This window comes from Anoplopoma fimbria, chromosome 24 (assembly GCF_027596085.1).
Source record: "Anoplopoma fimbria isolate UVic2021 breed Golden Eagle Sablefish chromosome 24, Afim_UVic_2022, whole genome shotgun sequence".
Lineage (NCBI taxonomy): Eukaryota > Metazoa > Chordata > Actinopteri > Perciformes > Anoplopomatidae > Anoplopoma > Anoplopoma fimbria.
Genome location: NC_072472.1, coordinates 18,509,109 through 18,535,179, shown reverse-complemented (window position 1 = coordinate 18,535,179; position 26,071 = coordinate 18,509,109). Strand labels below are relative to the sequence as shown.

At 41.0% G+C, this 26,071-nt stretch overlaps 1 protein-coding gene across 8 annotated transcripts in view; it reads right to left on the bottom strand.

Annotated features, from left to right (window-relative positions):
- LOC129114086 (RNA-binding protein Musashi homolog 2) overlaps positions 1–17,992 on the bottom strand; it is a 234,063-nt gene extending 216,071 nt beyond the window's left edge. For 7 of the 8 annotated variants that reach the window (XM_054626605.1, XM_054626604.1, XM_054626610.1 and 4 more), the window contains exons 1-5: positions 17,785–17,992; positions 17,372–17,412; positions 16,951–17,032; positions 16,220–16,304; positions 6,251–6,292 (exon numbers count right to left, since the gene is read on the bottom strand). In XM_054626605.1, the coding sequence (XP_054482580.1) occupies positions 6,251–6,292; positions 16,220–16,304; positions 16,951–17,032; positions 17,372–17,412; positions 17,785–17,846 (312 nt within the window). In that variant the 5' untranslated portion in view covers positions 17,847–17,992. The remainder of the gene's footprint in view (positions 1–6,250; positions 6,293–16,219; positions 16,305–16,950; positions 17,033–17,371; positions 17,413–17,784) is intronic. The other variant, XM_054626608.1, reaches the window with a different exon arrangement.
- Between the last annotated feature and the right edge of the window lie 8,079 nt (positions 17,993–26,071).

The window sequence follows — 26,071 nt, the reverse complement described above, 5'->3', positions numbered from 1 at the left end:
GAGCATCGCTTTGACTGGGCCGAGGCCGTTAACTGGGTCACTCAGTTGGTGATTGTGTCTGACCACCAAACAAACAGTCATTCATATGTCTGTGCTCTGGCCCCATTTTCATCTGGAGCAGTTCCACCGAGGCCGCTGAAAGCGAAAGGAGCTGACGGGTCGGGGGATTTAAACCCATCTCCGGCTTCGGCGCAGTAGCCATTACCATCGAGGGAAAAAACAACTCCTTGTGTCACCCTCCATCTGAAAGGGGAGGGGGGTTATTTATGTTGGCTGCACATCTGTGTTTTTGTTTTTTTTCCCTTTCTTCAGGGGTGAGGGGGAGAGTGACAGTGAAGAATTCCCATCAACTCGCTTGTCACTTTCCCGCCGTCTTCCACCTGTCTCTCGGTTTCGGCGAAACGTCAGTGCGTTCGGTGTCAGTTGTGAAAACCCATTTCAAAAGTGCATTTATTTGGAGAAATACAGCAAATATCTTTTAAGTCGGACATCTCGGTCGCTCGCCAGGATGAGACCCTGCGACGTCTGGTTTGGGATAATAGTCGGCACAACATAACAGTCTCTCTTCCTTCCGCTCCGTGTGCTATCACAGTGGAAAAAGCCTTGAAATAAGAAATAATCTTCTTTGTCGTCATAAATATTTGGGAGGCCTCAGTGTCATAAACTGTGAGGCTGAGCAAAGATATTGATATGGCGTTCTGTCCTACATTAGAGGACTTTTGTCCTTGAATATTCTCTCACACTCGTGCAGCTGCGCGGATCTGAGTTGGAACGGGGGAAGCTGGTGCTTTTAATAAACTCGCAGGGACATTCAAAGGGGCTGGCAGCTACAGAGGTTTCATTTTCCCAGCAGTGAGCTGTGTCATTTAAAATAAAGATCATTTTGAGGGGGGTGGGGGCGGGGGTGGTGATATCATAATGCTAAATCTAGATCAAATAACTGAGCAAGGTGCGAGACTAGATTCTCCAGGCCTTGTAATCCTGAAAGACGGTGAAAAAAAAAGAGAGGAGCACAGAGAGGGAAGGACAGAACCGAAGATGACGTAAAAGAGAACGATGTAAGAAGAGAACAGCTACAAGTTTGCTTTGAATTTGCATATAAAAAACACACACACACCTGTGCCTCTTAAATACAGTATGCGCACATTTAGTCTTGTGTGTGTGTGTGTGTGTGTGTGTGTGTGTGTGTGTGTGTGTGTGTGTGTGTGTGTGTGTGTGTGTGTGTGTGTGTGTGTATGTCGCAACTGTACGTGGGCACAGGGGATTAGAATGTGTATTTACTTCATGCAGGATTATTATTAGACTTCATTAAAACTTAAGGCTAGAAATCTCTGGAACAGCAACACACTCGAGAGTCTTTTCATGCAGGTAAGAACACAAAAGCACACACTGTCCCTGAGAGGGAGAGGTGTGGGACGCAGACAAGCGGAGGGAGTGGGAGGACTGGTCAATTTGCAACACACGGAAAACAAGTGAGAGAGAGAGAGAGAGAGAGAGAGAGAGAGAGAGAGAGAGAGAGAGAGAGAGAGAGAGAGAGAGAGAGAAAAAAAAAGAGAGAGAAGACAGAGAGAGGTCTCTCCAGCTACCAGACATAGACAGACACTAACAACAGTAACAACAACAGGCCACAAACAGGGAGGCCACGGTCACAGCTGTCACAGGTTGGAGTAAAAATTTGGGGTAGTGCTTGGATAGTATTTTTGACTGCTATCTCCGAATTACCTCGACAAATTTACTAGTATAGTACTTCCTCCTCACGGACGTTAACGTGAGACGTTTAACACGAGAAGTTTCAGGAAAGAAAACCGTGGTTGCAAACCAGATAAACTGACATCTCCAGGAAGTGTTGTCCCAGCTGCTTTCTGTGCAGTACATCTATTTGTGCACAGATAGAGTCTTCTCTCTCTGCCTCCTAAAGACTGCCAGAGACACAGTGTCAACCTGCTCGGGATGGCTTACACAGCAAAAGCCTTTATGAGGCGCAAGAAAAACGAAAGAAAAAGAGTTACGCCCATTGCTCTGTAAATGGTTGCTGCTCCTTCCTTTCATTTCCATAACAAGCCATCAGAACTCATCTCCCACTGAAGTGGCCACAGTCCCACTGGCAATTAAAATCATGCTGGGACATGCCATGGTTGTGTGCGACTCCACGACGGGAAACAAAAGCAAGCGGCGGCGGCAGCGGTAATGACGCCGACAGTTGAGTGGTAAATCTCGAGCAATGTCGGCGGACGCCGTCGCTTTGATTTCTCCAGGAAACTGAGAGCAGGCCTCGTTCTCATCTTTCGGGGCAGAACCTTACAGGGAAATATCAAACGAGGGAACGGCAGCATCTCATCTCTGTCTTCTGTACCACTTTCTATACACAGACACAACACTAAAGAAGGCATGTGGGCTTTTTGAACAATCGGCATGTATCTCAACAGGCTCAAAATTCTGAGAGGAAAAAATAAGCAGTTGGATTTTAAAAAACACTCTTGGGTAATTTTGGTGTATAAACTAAAATATTTGGCTGGAGTTAAAAGGTTCAAAATGTGGATTTCCGAGGCATCACCTGCAACTTCAGCTAATGCGTTTTTGCAGTGATTGAGGAATGCTTATTTGTCCCATATTTCTTACAGCGTAGCTGTGCTAGGAAGGGTTCCCTTGACGGTGACCAAAAACTCTTTCAACATGCAGTACATGTGACACGTGACTGTTGCATTATGATTGACTTAAAAATAAATGAACCTCTCCTTTAAAAATCAAGACTTGAACAAACTATAGAAACTGTCTCCTGAAAAGGTCTTTAGCCATCAGGGTTTCCTGCACAATTAAACGAGAAGACACCCCACCTGGCCTATAAAATGTAGAAAATATAGAATAGAATAGAAATGTAGTATCAGGCTTGTTAAAGGCACAATAAGTAGGATTATCCTAAAGATCAATGAATAGACTCACATAGAAGTAATCCCTCTAATTCACAATTTATTACGACCCACAAGACAAGTGTTAAAGTGTCTGTATCTGCAGTATCTTTAGAGATATGTCATGATGCAATGGTGAAAGAATAAAGACTATATTATGCTCATAGTCATTGTATTCACATCCATATTTTCAGGAATAAGCTCCGGTATAATCATAATAACATATTACTACTTCAAGAATGGCATGAATTTATATTTTCCATTAACAGAGCGGATCAAGAACGACATAATGTGAAACTAAACGTTGAGATGCTGAAACATGTTGAAATCCTGGAATTCTAAAGCTACTTTTAGCTGCCTATCTCTTAAAGCCATGGCTGACCCCAAGCCAGGCTGAGTAAGGCTGGGAGGAAACGGAGCACAAATGAATGTGCATAAGGCACGTTGCATCACATCGCAATTGTTTAATCCTTTCTTTCTCATCTGTCAGTCATCAACAGAAGAGACCTAATCCCTGAATATCTGTGGAACGGTCTGCAATGATACCTTTGACACGGCTTGTAAGCGCGGCCTCTATTTCTGATACAATTTTTTTCCACTTTTTGAGTCTTAAGATAAGCTTTAGTTGTGTGACATTATTCATTCGTAATGTTTCTTTAGCATGTTCTCTTTGATTGACAGTAATTGTGGTATTCTGCCCTTGGTGCCCTTTACCAATAGCCTATTGCAGATGGTTAGAAAAACATAGATTACTGAATTCTAACATGTACAAGATTCAAGAATACAGTGGGTGAAGCAGAACAAATCCGCACTCTGTCATTGATTTGTCATACAAGAACATATTCATGTTTTATCATGACAATAAGCTACAATTCAAGTAGAATACTGGACTTAGAAACATCAAATTTTCCCTTTAGATTCTCTAGAATTGTTGGTACCTATACAAATCCTCTGACCTTGTCATACCAGATTTAAATTAAATTATGTCTACCTCCATATCTGGCCTAATGATTATCTGCTGGCAAACTCCTTCCCGTCTGTTTCTGACTGTCTCTTTATAATGGAAATGTCCATGTTTTGGGGCAGTGTCAGTTATGCCTGCTGATACAAGTTGTTTTTCCTGTGATCCTGTCATCCCGGTGCAAACACCTTCAGTTGTTTACAGTGAAATGTCCTCTGTGTTCACCTTCACTTCCTGTCTGTTTTCAGCACTGCTCTACGTGCTGTACATACTGTATAGTTTTACCACACCACAGCATTTTCGGCAGCGGGGAGAGGGGGTCATTGGCGGGGGGTGTTACTCACGAGGTCATTGTTAGCCGTGAGAAAAAGGAACGCTGATTGGTCGCGTCGCAATGTGCGCTCCCAGAAGCCCGTGTGCCACGGAGGCACCTGCCAAGACGGGCTTCTTTAAGCAAGAACGAAGCCTATTCAACAGCTGCATAAGCAGCCAGCAGGCGGACAGTGGAGGGGAGCGAGGGGACAAAAGAAAGCAAATGCAAAACAGTGAGGACTTGCTAAATGGGAACCACAGAATGGGACTTCTTTTTAAAAAAAGAAAGTCTTAAATCAATTGAACATAAAGTACAAACCCATGCAATGTTAATCTATCTGGCTTAATCCCATTGCTTTAAAACCCTTTATAATCCACATTCAATACATCCATTTTTCTTCCCTAACAAGCTTGCCCCTATAGTCATTGTATAAATCATCGGTACGAGGCTTTTGCAGTGCAACGAATTATGTTATAGAGTCATTATTTCACCACACAAGGTAGAATGACAAATATGTTTGAGACCAGGAGGACAGCTCCACATATTGTATTTCCTTGTCTGAGTCATTGCTAAAGAGAGTACAACACTGTTTAAAAAAAGATAGATAATAACCACGACAGCAAGAAGGAGTTTTCTTGCTCACTGAAAAAAAAAAAAAAAAAAAAAAAAAAAAAGAAGCGTCATCAACCATCTGAGCTGTTTTATTGCACCTTGGACTTTCACGAGCAAAAGCTCCGAACGGAGGAAGTTAAAGTGAAACACTTAGCGTGTGAGAAAAATGTGGAGAAACACTGGTAGTTTCTCAACCATATGCCGATATCCTTAAGTCACCATGTGCTCTGGCTTTGAAAAGCCTGCACTGCCAATTCCTCATTTGAAACCTGACCAACTCTCTAACAATGCCTCTCTCTGATCCAGCGGGAAGGAGAAAATCTATTATCGATTTCCACCTGGTTTAGGTGGAAAAAGCCCTGATCGCCGCTGTTGGATAGCGCTACACTGTACTGTGCCTTCGCACTGACGCTGGGGGGGGATGGTGTGAGAGGGCATGTCAACAAAGCTCTTGACTACGCCGCGGCGCCATCTGCACGCGCTGAATATTTATTCGTCAATAGAACTACTCAAAGACCAGTAATCAAGAAAAGGAAAAAAGATAATATGCATCATGAGGAGCTTGCACCACGAGTTCCTGTGTGATCGGAGTTTGGTTCATCTTTTTAAATCACCCATTGTTTCCATGCTAATTGTGACCATCTCTACATGCACGCGCCACAATTTAAGACATTTCTTAATCACTTATGTTATTCGAAGCCACTCAACTCCAAAACAACAAAACAACTCGAAAGACGCGTCATTCAGCCAGCAAATGTAATTCATCACTGTCAATGAGGAGTCACCAATCATTTAAAAATAACGTTAATTTGCAGCTTCTAAAAACATACAACAATCGACACAGGACAGGAACATCTTGATTCCACTTTTTTTAGATGTCTTAATCTTTTACACACCCGTATAAAACTTTCAACCAATAGCTGACGTTCTCTGGAGATAAACTGGAGCCCACTTCCTGTCAGTTAAACCAACTTTAGTAGTTTAGTTACCAACATAGGATGGCTTCACACTTGTACTCTGTTGCATTAACACACAATAAAGCTTGATTCATACTATTGCAGACTATAATTGGCATTTTGTAACGATAACACAGAGTTAATTTCAACACATTTGGCATTAAAAACAACAATAATGAGGGATGAAATGCAAATATAAGCATAAAGGCACAAAAAGAAATATGACAATACAATAAACAGCGAGGTTATATAAAAGAACTCCATAACCTCAATCATGCCGAACATTTCCTTAAAGTCTAATATGTCCAACTCTAATTGCTTTGGTGAAACAGCATCGACGAGGTGAGAACAATGGAGGCAGACTAGGTGTTTCTCTACAATAACAAACAGACAGCCACTGCCTCTTTGTATCTGCTGTGTGAGCACACAAAATTAGGTAAGCTAGTGACATGAGACATAATCATTTTCTTTGAGCAGGGTTTAGTGACCAATTTATTCTTACCTTAGGCTGGGCGCGACGTGGAAAGGCAACCTTAGGATCAATCTGAGAATGAGAAGAGAATAGCAAAACTGTTGTTAAAAGAAAAGCCGTAATATTCGACGGGGTGATGGAAATATTTCCTAAACTGTGCGCCCACAAAGGGCCCCCAGAGTGCAAGCATTCACATTGTCACATTTTAAATCCTCTGTGGTCATGAACAAATACGAGGATCTTAATACATATTCAAAACTTAATGTATTAAAATGTGATCCTTTCTGCGGACAATGTTAATTTATCCGAGCCATTAAGATTTACAGGAGCTGCATAATCAGCCTGTGGCAACACAGACAGTCTGCTTTTGAATTTAAGAAGCATTTTTTGACACTTAAGCTGCATTCAAGAGCTGTCAAAATGATTGCAATTATAAATGAATGTGCACATGAATGGCCTAACAAAGGGGTGATAAGAACATAGGAAGCGGGGGGGGTTGTAGCACAATGGCTTGACATGACACTCCCCCAGTCTGGTTAAGATTTAACTAAGGAAATGCTGTGTTGTGGATATTGGTAGCAACAGTACTAACTGTCAATTTATTGATTAATTATGAAATAAATTTCTCACCACTGACCACTGTTTGTAAATGATCTTTTTAATGCACCATTCTGTAACAGAAGCGTATAGGTCATCACATGAAGTCCTACTCCACAACAGCCAATAATTCCACTGGTGCAGAGGTTTGGCCCAATAACTGCTTTGATTTCTTGGTAGGTGAGTCTGTCAGAGTTGTCAATGTTGGAGCAGACCTTTAAGTTAAAAGCAATATACACTTCACGGGTTTATATCCCGAGCACCGACTAATGGCCGTACAAAAACGTGTTATTATGAGCATTTCAAGAGAGCTCTGTTGCTGAAATGTGCTATAAAGATAAAAGTGAGAGATACAGATTGTTAATTTAATACTGGTATCGGTTCGGTACTCGTCGTCGGCCGATACCCAAACCCCAGGTTTCGCTATTGGTATCGGGGCTGAAACAGTCTGAAGGGTGAATCCCTACTCTGCTGGTCATGGCCGCGGCACAGACTGGCCTTTATTTTAAGCAGGAATCGCTGATTGAATATGACAGGGAGAAAATGAGAGTCTGAGGATACCGACGCCTCCAGATATTGCCAAATAACCAGGAGGATGTGTCAGATCAGCCCGTTTCTCCATCTTGTGCTTGTTATCTCATTAGCTCCATTTCGCTCGTTAATTTCACTGGTAGGAAGGTATGTGGCGGGGGTGGGGGGGGGGTGGGGGGTTGGGGGTTCTCATCAACCTTGCACAATGAGGAGGAACTATCTCAAACAGCCATGTCATCCTAAATTGTTCTTGCCGTGATACCAATGAAATTGTAAAAGAGAAAAGATTTGCTTTTTTGCCTCATTTGTGTTCTTGAAAACCCTTTTCTTGTTGTTCCATACTTTGCCACGTGTTATGCTGAAATATCTACAATTAGTGTACCAATTGTATGCTTTCATAAAAGTCACTCCTTCAGCACAGATGGATATATTTAAGAAAAAAGGCATCTCTTCCTGCTGAGGAAGACAATGGAAGGAGAGTGGATTAAGGAACACAAGAACAAAAAGACACCATCTGCACAAATCAATTAGGCCAATGAGACAGACTACGTTTTTAATGCGTTTGAAGGGAAACCATGATGCGCGATGTCATTGTCATCTTTTCCCGTCAGTCTCAGTTATTACGGTTATCTTTCTAAATCAAGTCAAAATGAGAAATGAATTCAATAACACCTGTGTATGTCAACCCTGCTTGTAATGAATTTCATTTAAAGATTTGTTTTAGCACTTAGCCCCAGGCACAACCAATTCAAACTCAATTATTTTGTGAGCCCTAGTCGAGCAAAGACAACACATTATGCTCCGAATACCAAAGTCCTGTATACTTGGTAATGTATCTTACTTTTTAAGCCTATATACAAAAGGCATCAAACCTCATTTCAACATAATGCGCAAACTAATTGTTTTTCAGTCCTGCTGAGAATTTCTATTCACAACGAAGCTTCCCGTTTCTCAGTTGCACAAGAGAGCTCTTAAACACAGCGGCGATGGAGGTCATATAGTTTTCTGTCAGATGGAAACAATACAATTATCAAACGGAGCCAATTATATGCACAGAATTGTGTTCAAATCGAGGCTGCAGCAGATTGTTTAAATCGCACTCGGAGCAATGCAACCAAATTAGGCAAAGAGGACTTACTAACCAATCCTTCTGAGAAATCCTGGAGCAGTACCTTTTTAGGTCACAACTTATGATGAATGACTCCTTTGAGAGATCTGAACATGAGGAGGGGAGATGTAGGATTGGTTTCCCCTTCCGTTTACATATTCATGTGCGTGGAGTTTTTAAGTTAGAAAGTGCCTTCATACTGATGAAGGCCAATAGCTAAAGTATGCACTGCCCTTTGCTCTGGATAACTATGGCTTTGAACCGGAGACTGCGCTGTCTCGGTTTCACCTGAGACTTCCTTCCTGAAACATTTGTGTTATGCAACACACATATCATCAGGTTTGGGGTCAGTGAACCTAACCTGCGTAGTGCACTTGTTTTAGAAATTCAGCATAGAGTAACTGTATCGGTTTTCATCAATCAAGGCCTTAAAAATGGGAACACACATTGCTTGTGTGTGTGTGTGTTTGAATGCAACAAGTTTGGGCTTACTCTCTGTGGTTTTGTTGGCGATGGAGATTCTGGAAGCGCATCACAAGCTGATGTAAAAAGAGAAGGCAATTTCTAGGGAACATGTGTACCAAAAGGCACATTAAAAACACATAAATTGAAGACACATAACTCTGGTGTAGAAAGATAGACCTGCCCCATCCAGCTGTAGCTTTATGGTTATCATCTAGTAGCAGTTAAAGCACTTTATTAATCCCCCTCCAGGAAATGTCTATCATGGAAACATCACAAGCAGCGCATGCAAACTAAACAGCACATAGATATTTGGAAACCTGACTTGGAGCTTAACGAACAGTCTGCTGGGAATATGGATGTGCTCCACCTTTGAACATTACGTTTTATTGGTTGCCAGATTAGCTGCTCAAACGAGGGAAACTGACTCTATAAAGCTGGTAAACATCTGGAATTTATTCCTGTGTTGTTCATTACTGTGGAAATATGAAGGTCGTTAGGATTGTTAAATTCATTAAGGAGGATGTTAATAAACTTTATATGGATTGACTGGACTGATACAAGTTTGTCCATTGTTGTTGTGTGTTATTTTTTTGTAATGTTGCAAAGTAGAAGCAATAGGACTTTAAAAGGGAACTACGGCCATTTTTAGAATTAATGCGTGATATTCCTATGGTCTAAGACGGTCCAAAAAATATTAGTAACCGTAAACTAAACTATCCCAAATCCAAAAACTGGAGGGCTAAAACTCAAATTTGGAATAACATGAAGTTGAAAGTGTGGAACTGCTACATAGACCAATGAATTGGGTGAGTTGTTATAGATGACTATGTGGCTGCATTTAACTCTTTCATAACTTAGAAAATTACAATAAAATAAAGCTAATTTGTGTATAAAAAGAAATTCATTCATTTCCTATGGAGCAGCTCCAGACTTACCATTCGCTGACATCATAAGTTTGAGAGTTACTTATCTGGTTTCTGGCTTTGAGAGAGCGAGTACAGTAAGGCATGTTCACAAATACTGAACCTTCCTAGGCCATTAAAATAACATATTGGAATTCCTAATTCAACTGGTTTTCCCCTTTAACAGGGCAACCACAGCTTTTGGTTGCAGTTCCTGGGGAAAAAAATGGTTGCCATTTGTATACACCCCCTAATATTTTTAGGTTACTGTATGAGTCAGCTAAATAAAACATGTTTTGCTATCAATGGGTGTGCCAGCTCTTGCAGCCTCCACCTCATCATGTCGTTGAGCTGCCCACTCATGTTGCTTCGAGCTTCAGTGTTTGTCTACCTTGAACTGCTGGACTCGGTGTGTCACGTATCGAAGTGTTGTACATGTTTTGCAGTATAATTTTCAGTCCGGCTCCATGAGGACCTCTGAAAGTTTGATGGTGTTAACAGCCACTAATGAGTTAAACCACTGCTATATTTTTGCCTTACGTATGAGCCGTGACAAAATCATGATTTCAAACTACTGCCGGACCCAATTCACACCTTTGATGTATTCTTTCAACATGCACACTTGCATCCTGGTTAGGATCAGTATTTCGGAGGAACCCGTTTTACCTGTTTTGCAAATCTTTTCCAGCGTTTAGAAACCTGGATAATGATATGCTTCCTGGAGAACTTCAACTGAACCGGGACAACGTGGAGTGCAAACACCTTTCCCAGGTTTCTCATGACAGCAAGAAAATCTAGACAACTGCATAAAGTAGATAAGGAAATCTGGATATTTTGTTTGAATCATGTATACTGGGAGGTGAATAACCCAGTTATGAGTCCTGGTCCTGGATTTGATCGTAATTGGGATTTGATGTTTACATGCAAGTTGAGAAACCTGGATACTACTATGAATGTACATGCACTAAGCATCTTCTTTTAGAGAAACTAAATATTCTTATTCTTACGGGTAATAAAAGGTATGGATATTACAGGCATCTGTTATCCACGACTGTCTGCACTGAGGTTCTTTTTTTCCTTTGATTGAATTACCCTAACCATCTAATGGTAGCAGTACCTGTTATGTACAATTGACTGGCAGCCTCTAACGTGATATCATTTTCATGAGGCTTTGCAATTATGGTATGTTTGCCTTTTACAATGCAGGGTACCACACATCTAAGTAAGGTTGCACCGTTGAGTTCATGCGGCGGACAAGAATATGACTAGATCCATGCTAAAGATGCTCTACTGGTGAGTGGCTGGACATCACCCTAAAAGGGCTTTTCAAATGAATAGTTTCGGTGCACCTTTCTTATATAATGAAACATGATCTTACACAGATTTCCTCCTGACATCATGCAACCTGATATGTCAACATAATAAATGAGAACAGACCAAGAGGAATCCCCTCTCCATCTTTTATCTTCCACAACCTTTTACTACCGGGTCTCTGTGGGCTGCTTCTGCATGCAACTGTGGGAGATCGGAGCTGAGAAACAGCCTATATCTTCAGTTCACATCTTATAAAAAAGGATTTCACATATTAATGTGGCTCCTGGGTAAACTCTCCTCCTCTCTCTTAAGACATATCTACGGTAGCATGATGGTGTGGCGTTTAAGCTAAAAGGGAAAAAGGCTTATCAAAGATTGCAGCTTTTCCCCAACTTAAAAGGGAGAGCAGGTCCACAGGTGTGCCTGCGCGATACCAAATAGACAAGAAATTAAAACATAAATGTTTCATATCTGTGCTGTCAATCTTCACCGATTTCTTTTTGCGCTGGGAGAACACCACGAAAAAGGCAGCTTGTTATGCTCGTCAAACCAATAATGAGATTTTTACCAAAGCTCGCACTCAACGAGGAATTTTTTTTTTTTTTTATTTCGCTAAAGAAAGCGGTTATATGAAAAAAATATGCAATGCCATTATGGAGTTTGATCCAGATTCCATGGTATTACACAAGATATTACATTACCGCCTTGACAAACATCTGATGTTCTGTGTGTACCGACAAGAGACAGATACGGCATGAACTAATAACGCCTTCAGCCATAATTAACTGAAGACTGAGCACCTGCTAAACTTGAACAAGAGCAAGTCAGAGTTTAGCTCGCTGATTTGACTTGGCTTCCAAAATCCTGTCTGACACGATGTAGATCTGCCCAGAACAGCTGTTTTCCATGCTTTTTTTTTTACCACTTTCCTCTTGTATGTATACATTGACCTGGGCTCATTCAGTCAAGGCAAACATGGAATATGTTTATCTTACAAGAAAATATCGATGTTTGTAGGTTTACAGGTGTCAATAACTAAAGATAGAAACCGTATCTTCGCTGTTTAAACTAGAATTAACGGTATCACACCGTCATGATACATTCACACTTTGCATTCAAACATAACCTTTAGTAGGTGCCTGATGAATATTTGATCAATTTTCTTTTTCATATAACCGCTCTTCATGAAACAATAAAAGAAGCCGACCTGGAATCAATCTACTGCCTTGTTGAGCTCTCAACTGTTACTTACTCAAATGCAAAATCATGTTCTATGTGATCTCCCCTTGTTCATACCGACCTGCCTCCGAAACAACTCCAGGAACAGATGCTGTGAGTCGCATATTTCTAAACTGAACAAAGCATCATGAAAAATGGTAAATATGTTCTGAATTACCAGCATGTGTGTTTTGAAGCCTCAGGCTGCGCTTCCCCATATGTCTCATTCAAATTCATCCTAGTCTGGGTGTTTTCATAACCGGACAAAAGGCAGAGTGCACGCTTAAAAATAATAATAAAAAGAAAATACTAATGAGAGGAGGACTTGGACTGTGTGCATGTCATTTTACATTCTGGCATTTTTTGTGGATAATACATTGATTCTATAGTTCTATAGCTTTTTCATTCTCAACTGCAGGGATGTTATGCTAAAATGATGTTCCATACCGTAATTCTTTGTGAGATATTAATTTTATCAAAGCAAGAAATGCCTCTTTTGTGTCTGCTTTTATACTACTATTACTTAATAATAATAATAATTAATATTCTGTGTGCGTTTGTCAGGAAGCCACATTAGTTTAATTCAAGCATCCAACTTTATTTGAAAAAATAAAATGAGATGAACAAACAAGGAAACAAAAATGTAAATTAGCTATGATTTCCACTTGCCCTGTGCGAAATAATATGACTCAACTTGTTCACAGTCACAGCACCTCCAGCCACTCGCGCCCTTCAAGGTTACTAAGGACAAAAACACTGGTACGGATTCATTCAAGCACTGGGAGGTTTGTATTGAACCGACATCTGCAAGCACATCAAGAACCAGCCATATTTGCTGGACCGGTCCCGTTCTTTTCATTTGTGCTGAGCAACTTTATAAAAGAGATATGATAGATCCTAATGCAATGCGATCTTGATAGTGCGAGCGTTAGGATATATACAACGGCACAGCAGATACGGCCCGATGACTAATAGCGAGGAGAACAACACAGACAGCTGCCTCAGGTTTATAATCTTCTATTGCAACCCGACGGATAAACAACAGCACATTAGCAGCTAGGAAATATCAATTTCTGCATGTATTTCAGTCAGGATCTTTGGTATTTCAATTAGACTGTCAAACACTCATCTGATTATAAAAATGTCAAGCAAAAAAAGAAAAAGAAAAAAAACGCAAAGCTTCACATTGTTGTTTATTATGACAAAGCCATTGGTTATTATTACAGGAGTATTAGTATCTTCAATATATTTCAGGTTTGGGGGTATGGAGACAAAACACATGGCCACAGCAACAGAGCTAATAAATCATACACAAAACTAATTGTTTCATTAACATCAGACAGGATTGCAAATCTTATTTGGCTCCACATCTTTTTAAATATAGACTTTATAAAAGTCAATGTCCAATATGATTATGTTAATAGTCATTAAAACCCATTTATTTGAGGCATCCAGGTGGCTTAAGGGTTTAAGACGCTGACCATGTAAACACGACGCCCCCTGATCCAGTCTGGCCTCTCTCGCCCTTCATTTCCTGTCAGCTCTATATTGTATGCGATCTAATAAAGGCAAAAACTGAACCCCTTAAAAATACCTCAACAAGTTTGCAATGAAAATCCACCTCCACTACATACAGTTTTTTAGGAATGATACTACCTGACAGAGGTTATGATAAATATGATAAAAAAGGAAAGGTTTCGGAACAAGCCTCGAGTGACTTGCCAATTAGATAAGGACAGATGTGCAACAAGTGTAGAGAACTTTGCCGTTCCTCTGCACTAAGGCCACAATTCAGAGAAAAATTATGATTCGATGTCAGACTCTAAAATGCCACCGCTCACTTCTCAGGGTGAAGCACTGTCAGATCTGAAGAGTGTGACATAAGTCTTCCAAATATGACCTACAGCCTAAAATACAATTGTTCATGTAGGTATCTGTAGCTGCAAAATGTTCTGTATCTTTATATGGCTATAACACAGAGGTGGCCTGCAATCTCTAAATGGTTATCTTACATTACAAATGTTGCATTCCACTCAATATGCTTCAGAGGAACGTGAAAAAACTGTGTTTTTACTCCGGCATAAATACATAAAAATACAGACCAAGAATATTCTTCATTTTGATAATATGTAGAAGCTGCTGGGGAAAGTTTTGTAACTTTAATATTAGAACGTCCTTTATCTCATGGGTGAAAAATCTATTTTGCAATCAATAAGTCAGTTGCAACATAGAAGTAGCAGTGGATTGAGACTGTGCTATGAGCATGAGGTCATCAAGTTAAGTCCAACGAGGATATTAACTGAATAATTTTAAATTCTCAGGGAATTTAACCGTTTCCTGCTGCCACTGCTCTCAAAGTGCCTTCGGGTAAGGCATTGGACCAGCTGTACAGGACAACTCCCAGGTGCAATTATGTTTTTATGTGCAGCACATTTCCTAAAATTCAAGTTCATTTAAAATGTCAACCATGAAGTTACCAAGCTCCTCCATATTCTGCAAAGTTTGAGTGAGAAACTGAACCTCCCTCAGTCTTAAACTATCATAACAGGAAGGATCTGATTGGTTGGAGGAGGAGGAAACTAATTATTAACTGTATGCCCATGTTTCTGCCCCTTGATATATTTTGATATGTGGGTTTGTAATGGTAAATAACAAATGTTTAGTGTATTAGAAATACTAAACACATATGTCCATTTGGTTAAGTTAAGCCAGCATCACTGAGCTGTTGTGAAAACTGGCCAAATAAACTCAATGCTCCTTAATAATAAAAAAGAGGAGCCAACAAAGCCATTTTAGCTCTCTACCAATCACACTTGAGCAAGAATATGATTAAAATGTCTGATCTTAAAATGACTTGCCATATCCTACACAGATTTCAGGGTGCCATCAAGTACAATCCCTTTGTCTCTCGAAAATTCTTTAAAAATGATTCCTCCATCTAGAGTTGCCTTCAGCCGAGGTAGCACAACAGTATGATTCCATTTACAAAACTATGCTGCCATATCTGGATATTACCACCATACCGAGCAGAAATCCCTGACAAATACAATCTGAGCTGAACCCTGTCTAATCCAGCACTACAGACATCTCTCAAAAAAATGACTAGCATCTTTAATTATTCATCTACTGACAAATTTCAAAAAGGGGCAAGTAGAATCCACAATAGTTCAGTGTTCTTCATGGGTGGGTGTATGTCTGTGTCTGTGGATTAATTGGCTTATCTATGCAAATAAATTCAGACGATTCTTTCTATGCTAAACATACATTTATAATGGTCATGGATTGCTGTTACACTGCTAAATTTATTTATATATATATTATATTGTTTTTGTTTACAGTTCAGTAACCAATTAGTTTGAATAACATATTTGCCGTTTAAAAAGTTTATTTAATTCAGCTTTAGTTTAGCTTTTTTGACGTTGTGGCAGTATTTCTTGGGGGAAATGCTCACACTTACACAGCATCAGTGCATCAGGTATGATACAACGCAATATCTGCTGGGTCAAACAGAGGCGAGAAAGCGGGCCTGAGACAGCACGCCCTTCAGTGGAACATGAGATATGTGAACGCTGCACATGTGGCTGCCGCGATCGCGGGGGGGGGGGGGGGGCGTGTCAGCCCCATTCAACCGGAGAAGTGAAAGTGAACGCAGATAATAATATTCACCCTGGAGTTGTGTTTTATTGCTAAGCTGAGTGTTGAAGGGACCATCATGCATTTAGCCTATATGCATGACCTTGATCCACGCAGCCTGTTAACTTAAGAGGTGTTCAACCACGAGGGCCTTCAGGGCGGTGGGAAAAGTCACACAGTTATGACAGGGAGACACAAACACTTATGCAAGTGCAGAGGGAATGAACTCACCGTCTTTGAGTCTAATTCGTGGTGTTGTTGAGCTAAGACTTTATCTACACTGGCGGCATCTGTAAACGTAACAAACCCAAATCCTCTGCAAAACAAAAAGACACAGAGACGAGAACAACAGTGTTAGAAATGCACACACGGCAAAAAATATGAAAATACATGTTGTTTTATGCAAATACAAAATGATAGGGGGGAATACATTGTGGCTTTCCATGATAAACTGCATAACAATAGGCATAATATTCCAATGACCTTATTATATTTCTATGGAAATGTTTTTTTTTAAATCATTTGTTAAAAATAATGCACGTCCTGTGGCAGATTTAAACCAGAAGCTGAGCGCGCTGCCGATCGTTATTTGGTATGTTACAGCGTGAGGCGACACCGCACAGCAACATTGCGGCGCAGTCACAAAGTCAATGTCAAATTGCATTCGGCTGCAGCTTTCTACAGCAGCGAGCGTTTAAAGCTTATCTGGCTCGCCGTGAAAACCACACGCAGGCGCGCGCACGCCGGGATACACGCGAACACACGTGCGTGCGTACGTGCGCGCGCGAGCGAGCGGGCGAGAGAGAGAGAGAGCGAGCGAGCGAGCGGACACACAGTGCAAACACACACATACATACATACACGCGCTGGATTAAAACCGAAACACGGACAAAGTGAGCGATATCGCCACATGCACTGCAGGAGGGGGAAAAGTAAGGAGGAAAGAAGCCCGGGGTATTTACCTTGAGCGTTTTGTCGTGGGGTCTCTCATCACCATACATTCTCTTATTTCTCCGAATTTACTAAAATAGTCTCTAAGGCTGTCTGTGGATAGAGAGAGAATATGTCGGGGTCATTTGACAAGAAAACATATGGGCATGCTGTTGTCACAAATAAAATAACAAATAAAAAACACCCTGCGATGCGCATAGGGGTCGAATAGAGGACTTCAGATGGACGGAGATCAAAAATAACATGGTGCGCACACACTAGTGAGATATCCCATACAGTACACTACTGCACGGTGCACATTCGCACATACACCGCCAAGCAGCCAACGACGAGCACTCACAGTCACAGCGACAGAAAAAAACCACACACACACACACACACACACACACAAGAAATACTGGACACGGCGTAAAAGAGGAATAACAGTCTCACCTGGTGAGGTTTGCCAGCTGAGGCCACCGATAAACATTTTACTGTAAGGGGAAAACACAACAGAAGTGAGTCCAGATGTCAGTTCGGCCATTTTGACGACTAACTACTTCTAAAAGCGACCTTAAAGGATAAAGGAAGACTATGGAAACACATTCGCGCTTAGTATTTATAGTCTATCTACATAAATAAAAAAGGTGGTGAAGGTGGTGGTGGTGGTGGGGGGGGAGTCCACTCTCGCTACAAAGCTGAGAGGGGGCTTTCAACTGAATGTGGAAACGGACCCCCGGTGCACGGTTTGAAGTGCGTACCGTGGGGACGAATCCAGCACGGCAGTCGAAGTCCTCTCTTAAGATGTATTAACGTGAACCAAAAAAAATCGTACCTTAGGAAATGCGTTAAGAAAAGATTCTTACCCCGGGTCATGTTGTGAATCGTTTAGGCTTCCGGATGTGGCTTGACTCCCGTCTCCTTCCATATCTAGTTCAAACTATAGGCTGGGACTACAGTAACAGTGGACAGACACACACAGATACGGCCAGGAGATATGCAAAGCCCCGCTATGAGAATATTACTGAGCCGGGAATGAAAGCGTCACACGTGGGATCAGCTCAGCCCCCTGCTCCCTCCTCCCCTCTCGCAGCACGCTCTACCTTGGCCCACAGGCGGGGGGCGGAGCCTGCCTCTGTCACCTAACCAATCCAATTGACGTCAATTCAGGCAATCTGCAAACCAATCCTCCGATTTGTCATTTAATTAAAGCACTAAGCCACTGGAGGTGAAAGTGGCTTATTGCTCTTCTAAATCAGTGGACACATAACATTTAAAAAAAAAAAAAAAAAAAAAAAACATCTTTGTCCAAGAAATGTTCCTCTTAATTAGCAGTGTTTACTTATTATTATCCAGATGACAAGTGCACCTTTGTGAGGCAGCAGCGTGATTACTTTTTTACTAATTACAATAACTTGTTATTCTTCCGCCATAAAATATAGTCCCTCAGAAAGAAGCAAAATAATGGGGCAATTCTTCCTGTAGTGAGATTATCCTGATTGTTATGAAGTGTTTTACAATTATTGAATGTTTGAAATGAAATATATATATATATTTTAAATGCTGGCTAACAATATTATTGCAGTGATAGGCTTATATATCATGTTCTTTTCAATAGGAGATGATTTTTAGTAAATGCATTTATATTCTTACTACTCTTGGTGTACATTTAAAGGGCCTTCAGCTTTAAATAATCCATACATCCATGCACTAACAACACAATGTTATAATGTGATTATTAAATTACAACATGACATTATAGTTTTGATTATTGTTTTATGTTACAGCTCAGAATATACAGACTAACAGATTTTTAAGTGAATGAAAAGGTTGCCAACTTTAGCCATTAAGGTTGGCTGATTATTAGAGAAAGTCTCCTGAGCCATTATGAAAGCCAACAAATAATATCCAAAGGGGATCAATAAAGTACGGTATCCATACATACAGTGGAGTAATTATGAATATTTTCATGTAGATGACCTGTAATGACCTGCAGAGGGCAGGGCTGGCATGTGGGAAAAAACGGCCTCTGCCCCCTCGTAACCCTGAAGAAGAAAGAGATGAAGACGAAGAAATGATTGCATAAATGAACATGCACAGCATTTGCGGTGCGGAAAAATATGTCTTGGATACATATTTTTTTGCGCAGTGTGCTATCAATAGAACACAAGAAAAAGGAAATTTCTTGTACAAGTGATGCTTTAAATTATGTATTATACATTTGTTTGCATCCATGCCACATTGCTGCTCACAGGACTCCATAGACAATAAGACATTACATTCTCTATAAATGCAGTTTTTCATTCATCGTAGAATGAGAATAATTACAACAAAACATCACAAGCTCTGCATGAAACGTGACTAGTGATCCTATTTCATTATTCACATTCAGTGAAGTTTTTTTGTTTGTTGAATAGGCCCGTCTGTGCTGACTGTTCAGGGCTCTACCAGAGGGAATTTCTTATCTAGCTAGACAGCATGTTTTTGAAACAATGACTTAGATAATACCTCAATAACAAGACTTTTTTGCAGTTTAACAGCTAAAACTCTGTCATTAGTAAGGGGACACTCCACCATTTGCCTACAGGTAAGGAAGCAATTGGTGGCAACTCCTTGTAGCACAGGAGTGTCAAAGAAAAATGGAAATATGACACTTACCTTCCGTGCACTATTCTTCTGTCCCAATGCCATTTGGTGATACAATAAAGAGTATATTACTGTTGCATGTTCTATAAGTTGTCAAATGTGTGACAGTACCCTACAGCATATGCCTAAAATGTGACTGTGGAAAAATGCATCCACTCATGCAGCTGCAGAGAGAGCGAGAGTAAGAGAGAGAGAGAAGGATGAGGGAGGTTATAAATTGATGCCGAAAATATAAGCTCTGAGGAACAACAGGCTTTAAAGCGATCACAAGGTGTGCAAAAATCACAGTGGATTTAACACATGAAGAGCAACTTGTTTTATACTCAAATAAAAACGCCGGGGTCTCCGGTTTCACAGTGTGGTTGTGAATTATTCTGCTGTTTGAACATTGTTATCATGGCCTTTCTGCTCGCTGTCGTTGCACCATGAAGACTACAAAGTCAAACGTGACAGAAAAGTACCATCAGGTGTGACGTTTTTATAAAATCTGATCACAGGTCTGTGAACCAGTTTTGAACCCAAAACAGCATTAATGCCAAATCGGACGCCCTATTCTGTTTCAAATCTATCATATTTCAACAACAAACCTTTCGTATCTTATGGATAACACTATAGTTCAACATTCAGGTTGCTAGATCTTTTTTATTTTACACTGATTGAAGGAGAAATATGTATAGATTTTTAAATAAAACGGTGTTCTCCTTTAATCTGAGCAGCCACCACTGCCTGATGAAAGCGCCCAAAATGTTTATCCTTCTTTAAGCAAGTTTAGACACTCTGACAGCTATGCTTTCAGAGCAGCTGAGCGTTTAGTATCGAGTGAGGAGGAAAGAGAAGGCGTGTATATTTTTCTACAAAGTATGAACAAACAAATTTCCTTGAACAGAACATCACCGTGGCTTGGAAGCATTTAAAAAGGTGGCAGCTGCTGAAGACGTTCTGATTAATGAGGGAATGAATAATAAGAAGAAATAGACACCTTTTTTTAAATCCTGCATGCTTTGAACTCATCTGTGTGTCGAATCCTAATTCACCCTTTTTTCGCTTTAGAATCAAGGACAATGCAACCATTTCTGGAATCACATAGTTGCATCAGTGCAATTGTGGCTTGCATTCAGTGCTGAAAGATGAACCCGCTTCTCAATAGAGAGGAAACTCAGCATGCAACAAAAAAAAGAAATAAAGAAAAGAAGACGAAGCTTGTAACTAACCGAGCCTTTGCATGAAGACTAGAGGATTTGGGGATGGTGAGAGAAGTAAAATTGATAGTGTGTGAAAGAGCTGTGGGGGGAAAAAAGAAGTGAGAGAAGCAATAGACTCGCTGGCAGTGTTATGAGATGCTGTTTTGAGAAGAGGCATCCTGTTTCCTGTTGCAGTAATCATTTTACACCCTCAGAATCCTCACTTGACCTTGGAGAAATTGTTCCTGGATCGTGTATAACCCCTCTTCTCCACACGGATTCATACATATAATCTGTTCATGGATCAAAAAATATATTAACCTTTGAATGTCTGGAGACATAAATACGGATGGTGATAATGGTGAAACTGGAAGTCTTCGGGGATATTACGTTTTTATACATAATTTGCATGACTCTCACAGAGGTTCAGCATATGTTTTCAGCACAAGAAGGAATCCAATATACATTAATCCAACACTAAAAGATAGCTCAGACTAAATACCTTCTATCACGTCCATGAATTTGTTAGGGATATTATTCAAACGCTCTTGAGACGTTGTTAATTTAATCCTTCGGATTTTGTGAATGATTTCGTATTGATCTCTGTGGACCTCAGGAGGGCCTATTACAGTGGAATTCAGGATCCAAAAGAAAAGCTGTTTAGAAGGCTGCAGATGTGAACAAATTGTCTCCCTCTAGTGTCCTCTCCTCCCTGCTTCCTCGTTGCTGCATGAGCTAAAGCACCTCTCAGACTGCAGGGAGGGAGCCAGACCGAGACATGCATAATTGACGGTCCTATTTCAGGAATTAGCCACCCACCAAACTGCAGCCCGGCCCTGCTCTTTCATCTCGCCTAGAATGGCTTAGCATCTTACGAGGGAACATTTCAGCCACATTTGATAGTAAACTGATGACTTCAATGAATTACATTTCTGCTCTCGCCGTGGATTTGTGCATTTCCAAACGGGTGGTTGTGTGAAAAACGTTGTCGACTGATCGTGATATGTGAGGATCACTGGGACCGTGTGAGATTGTTACCACACAGAGAAACTGTTTGAAGTCAGATCAGTAGGGACGGATGTTCTGGTGATGAATGATTTCTCTCCCCCATTATGCCCTCTGTAACTACTCAGATGAGTTAATTAAGCTCTGCCAGAGGCTACGCGCTAATATTCCAGGTAGATGGGCCACCGTGATACTCAGATTCCACATTATTAGAAAAAACTAAACCGTAATATTGACTTTGGAATGATCTAAAACGCATTTGGCTCCTCAAAGACTGAAAACTACCCTTGTAAACGTTGAAAAATGCTGTTTTCCCTTGTAGCAAGTGCCCAAAAGCACCTCAAGGTACCACAAAATAGCTCGCAATTCAGCAGAGAATCACAGATTGGAACAGTTCTGCAGAATCACTCCAACTACACACATTTCTGTTGCAACAATAAAGGCCGAGCAAGTCTCCGTTTTTTTGACCTCAGTATTAAAGGAGCATTTGCATGTGGGGCTCTTTAGACCAATCGGGCTCCAGCACAAGTGGGTGATGATGACATCATTTACCTGCTCCACTGGGCTGGGAGATAAGCTCATGCCCCTGCTGCTCCTTGGAATGTTCTGGCTGCCGTTTTTCGAACGACTCCAGAGAGAGCCGTGTGTTACAGATGATGACGGGTGGCATTAAAAGCACCGCGGGGAGCCATCCTATCACCCGTACAGTCAGCAGTGCGGAGGAAGATGTGCACATTGGCCTTTTTTGGAGATCTTTGTCAAGACAGAGGGAGTGGCGGACCCTGTCCCCATGCAGAGACCCAGTCATGTAAGTTATATCAATATTTTTGGGATTTTTAAATTGAGCTTGATTTAAAGCTCCCCCATTTTTTCCCCCACGTTCTCTGTCAAAGTACATTTTGTTGAAACCCTCCTCAGGACAGCTGTGCAAAATGCTCTCTGTTTTATCATGCAAATTTGCAGCACATGCTCCATGGTATTGATGGTTGAGGCACACTCATGCACAGCACAGCTGCATTTGTTGTTGCTCTACGGACAAACTGACACAAGAAGCCTGCAGATTTCTAGCCTGAAGAACTATCCTGTACCCAGTTTCATTCACTCTCTCTGAGTTTGTTTATATGAGCGCATATGCTACGCCTCAGACATTTCTTTTCAATCTTCCGGAGGCTAAGAATGGCACAGTAAGCAGGCCTCGCTGGACACACCAGCTAAGTGGTGCCTTCTGTCCTCCGGCTCATTCTATGTTTTCTTTCTAACAGCCTTTTCTCTCTCCTTTCCTTTTTACCTTATTTACTTCCCCCCTAACTGGCTGCCACCGTTTATTCCCACAGTTGCCAACCACTTCCTATTCTGCAACCACCGACCTTAACACTGACCTTGCCTTGTCTGTGCCAGCGAGACGAGAGCGAGAGATACCATAACCCCCCCTCCCTACTGCAGGGTTTGAATTTTTTTGCCTGTCTCATCAGTCTTCCAGGGTGCTGGAGTACGCCTTGTTATTTCTTCCAGATTCCTACTCGTTTCTCCTTTCAGCCGATCAGTGCCCGGACTGGAAAACATCGCTCTTGGCTCAAAGAGACGGCGAGCCTCGGCACATGAACCCTAGCTGTCAATACAGATTAGGTTTATCGGATAAACTTTATCTGCAACATTGGAGCGTCCTTTGGTTGGGTACCAGCCTAATTCTGGCGCACAATTGATATCGTGACGCAGGCTCTGAGGAGGTCGAGATTGGCAGCCATTGTTTCAGCCACAAGCAGGCCGCAGAGGCCTTTTCAGGACATGTCGGTGTGCATCTGCATGTGTGTGAGCTTTGGTCTGTTGTGACGGTCTGGAGTTGCTAGGAACACTTTATAAAAAAATCAAAACCTTAGTTACATGTTTGGTATGTTGAATTATCCTGTCATTGCAGTAAACTAACATTTTGTTGCAGATTTTATGTGCATTCTAAACAGATTATTCTCTTGAAAAAGTCCTTGAGAATTGTCTTCATCAGGGTCAAATTGTGTCCTGGTGAGGAACACAATCTCTCCAAGAATTGTCTCTAGGTCTAATGTTGTGGTATAAACATTCATTTCTGTCCCGCCACCACAAGAGGGCACCCAGAGCACATGTAATCAGAACAGGAGCTGATGTCATTAGTGCGGCTGGTGTGTGTGTGTGTTCATGGAGGTGGTTTCGAAGTGACACGTCTCCTGTGTTCCTTTCAGGAGTGGTGAGTCTGCAGTCACACCCAGGTTTCCACCTACAGTGGCCTTATGGCCTCTCACGCTGAAGGGAAGGACTGCGTGACCTCCACAGGCTGCTGTAAGGGAAAAGCTACAATGCTGGCCTGTTAGAAAAAAAGGTTAAATTCCAAACTCAAATAGCTTGTTTGTGAGCAATGCAGCTCTGTAAAGCAGTGCTCTTCAACAACACAAGAAAAGGGACCTTTCCTGCAAAGCACACACAAAGACGTAATAAATAACCGCTTTTGGGCACTCACATAGATTGCCTGCATAAAAACTGTAATACACTATATGTTCTTTAAGCCTTTCTTTATGCCATTGTCTGAGTACTGTGATATATAAAGCTGATGGGGACTTAAATGTACAGTAACAGAAGAGAGCAGTGGGGTTGCCGGGTACAAAGAAGCACACTGGTGGTGAGTCTTATTGAGTGTGGCTGAAAGAAAGAAGGCAGCTCACTCAAAGCCCGGGTGGAGTCCGGGTGGAGAGATGAAGAGGGGAGGCATGGCAGCAGTAAATGATGCTAGCCTTCTACACCTTGTCAGTTATTAGGAGGAGCCAGAAGAGAAATCTGACATTACTTTGTGTTGTCTACAGAGAAAAATAATTGGCCAGCAGGCCAGCTCGCTGGCACCTACAGTACTTTGAACAGATGTTTGGAAAGTTCTGCAGCTAAAGTTAAGAAATGAAGCATGAGTTTCTTAAGGATTAGAAAAGTATGAAAGCTGCAATGTGGCGACTAAACCAACAGCAAAGGGATGATTCAGTGGTTGTCTTGTTTGCTCTCAGCTTGACAATTAAAAAAAATATAAACCAAAATGACTTTCTAGTGTTTCTTTTCCCTTTCCTCCCAAAAAACATCTGATTGTCAGCAAATATATATATAATATAAAAAGATTTCAATAAAACACATCTCAGTTGTAGTTCCGCTTTCTCTTTTCATGTCTCATAAACTAGGCCTAGAAAAGAAAACTGGCTGTTTGATCGTGTTTTATGCTGGTAGTATTAATTTGGCTGATTTGTTGGACTAACTTAATAAGATAATGATTTAATAATCAATAAGAGATTTAAAGAAGATGAAAGTTAAAGGTGAAACTGAGACTTGAGGGAGAGAAATGAAATGTAACTTTGTTTGATTTGACTTATGCTTATAAATACACAGCACACCAACCACTAGTTCCTTCCTGTTTTGTCTTCTGTGTGTCAGCTATAAATACACCAAATATATTCAGCAGGTGTTTGAGTATTCAGAAAGAAGGGTGGTGTGCAGATAAAATGTCTGTCTGACCCCTATTATATTGTGGTTATTCAGTAAAGCTTAAACATAATGTCAATGTATCCAGTTATGTAGTATTTTTTGTGTCAGAAAGAAGGTAATGAATTATCATTTACATTTTTTTGCGGATCTATGTCACAACTGGCTATACATCAGATGTTATGCTAGTTTCGCACAAAGTAGGTTGATCTTTTCCCCCTGATCTTTTAGAAAACAAACTTAGACACAGAGTGATTGCCCAATGACCTACAGATTAGACTGTGTTTGTTCTGAGCTGCGAAGCAAGGTCTATCTGGAATAAGGGCCTCTGTACTTAATGAACCTTCCCTCAATAAATACACTTAAAAACCAATCTATGCCAATTCAAATCTTACCAAGTAACCCTTTGATCTATTTTATAGCATTGAACAACTTCAGCCCCCATGAGGGTTGACATCTATGTCAAAGTCCCATGGGAGATTTAGTCGTTGAATAAAAAAAAAAGAGAGAAAAAAAAGCAGTTTGTCTGCCCTTTCCCATGAGACACTATCAGTGAAAGCAGTTTGAAATCAAAAACATCTGTCTTGTCGTGTAGAATGAAGAAAAAGGTGGTGTGAAACAGTTCAAACAGTCATCAAAAGATAGTAAATATCTCATATTTTTTATTTAAGGAAATCGCCCAGGGGAAGTGAATTCCACTGTATTCCTCCTAAGTCTGTGCTTTAATGCTCTGCGGCAATATCGCAGTATAGGTTAGCATTCCTGGAGCGTTCAATCACCATGCAGATCATTTTCACGAGCGTCACTGAATCATGAAGGACACTTAAGTTTGAGA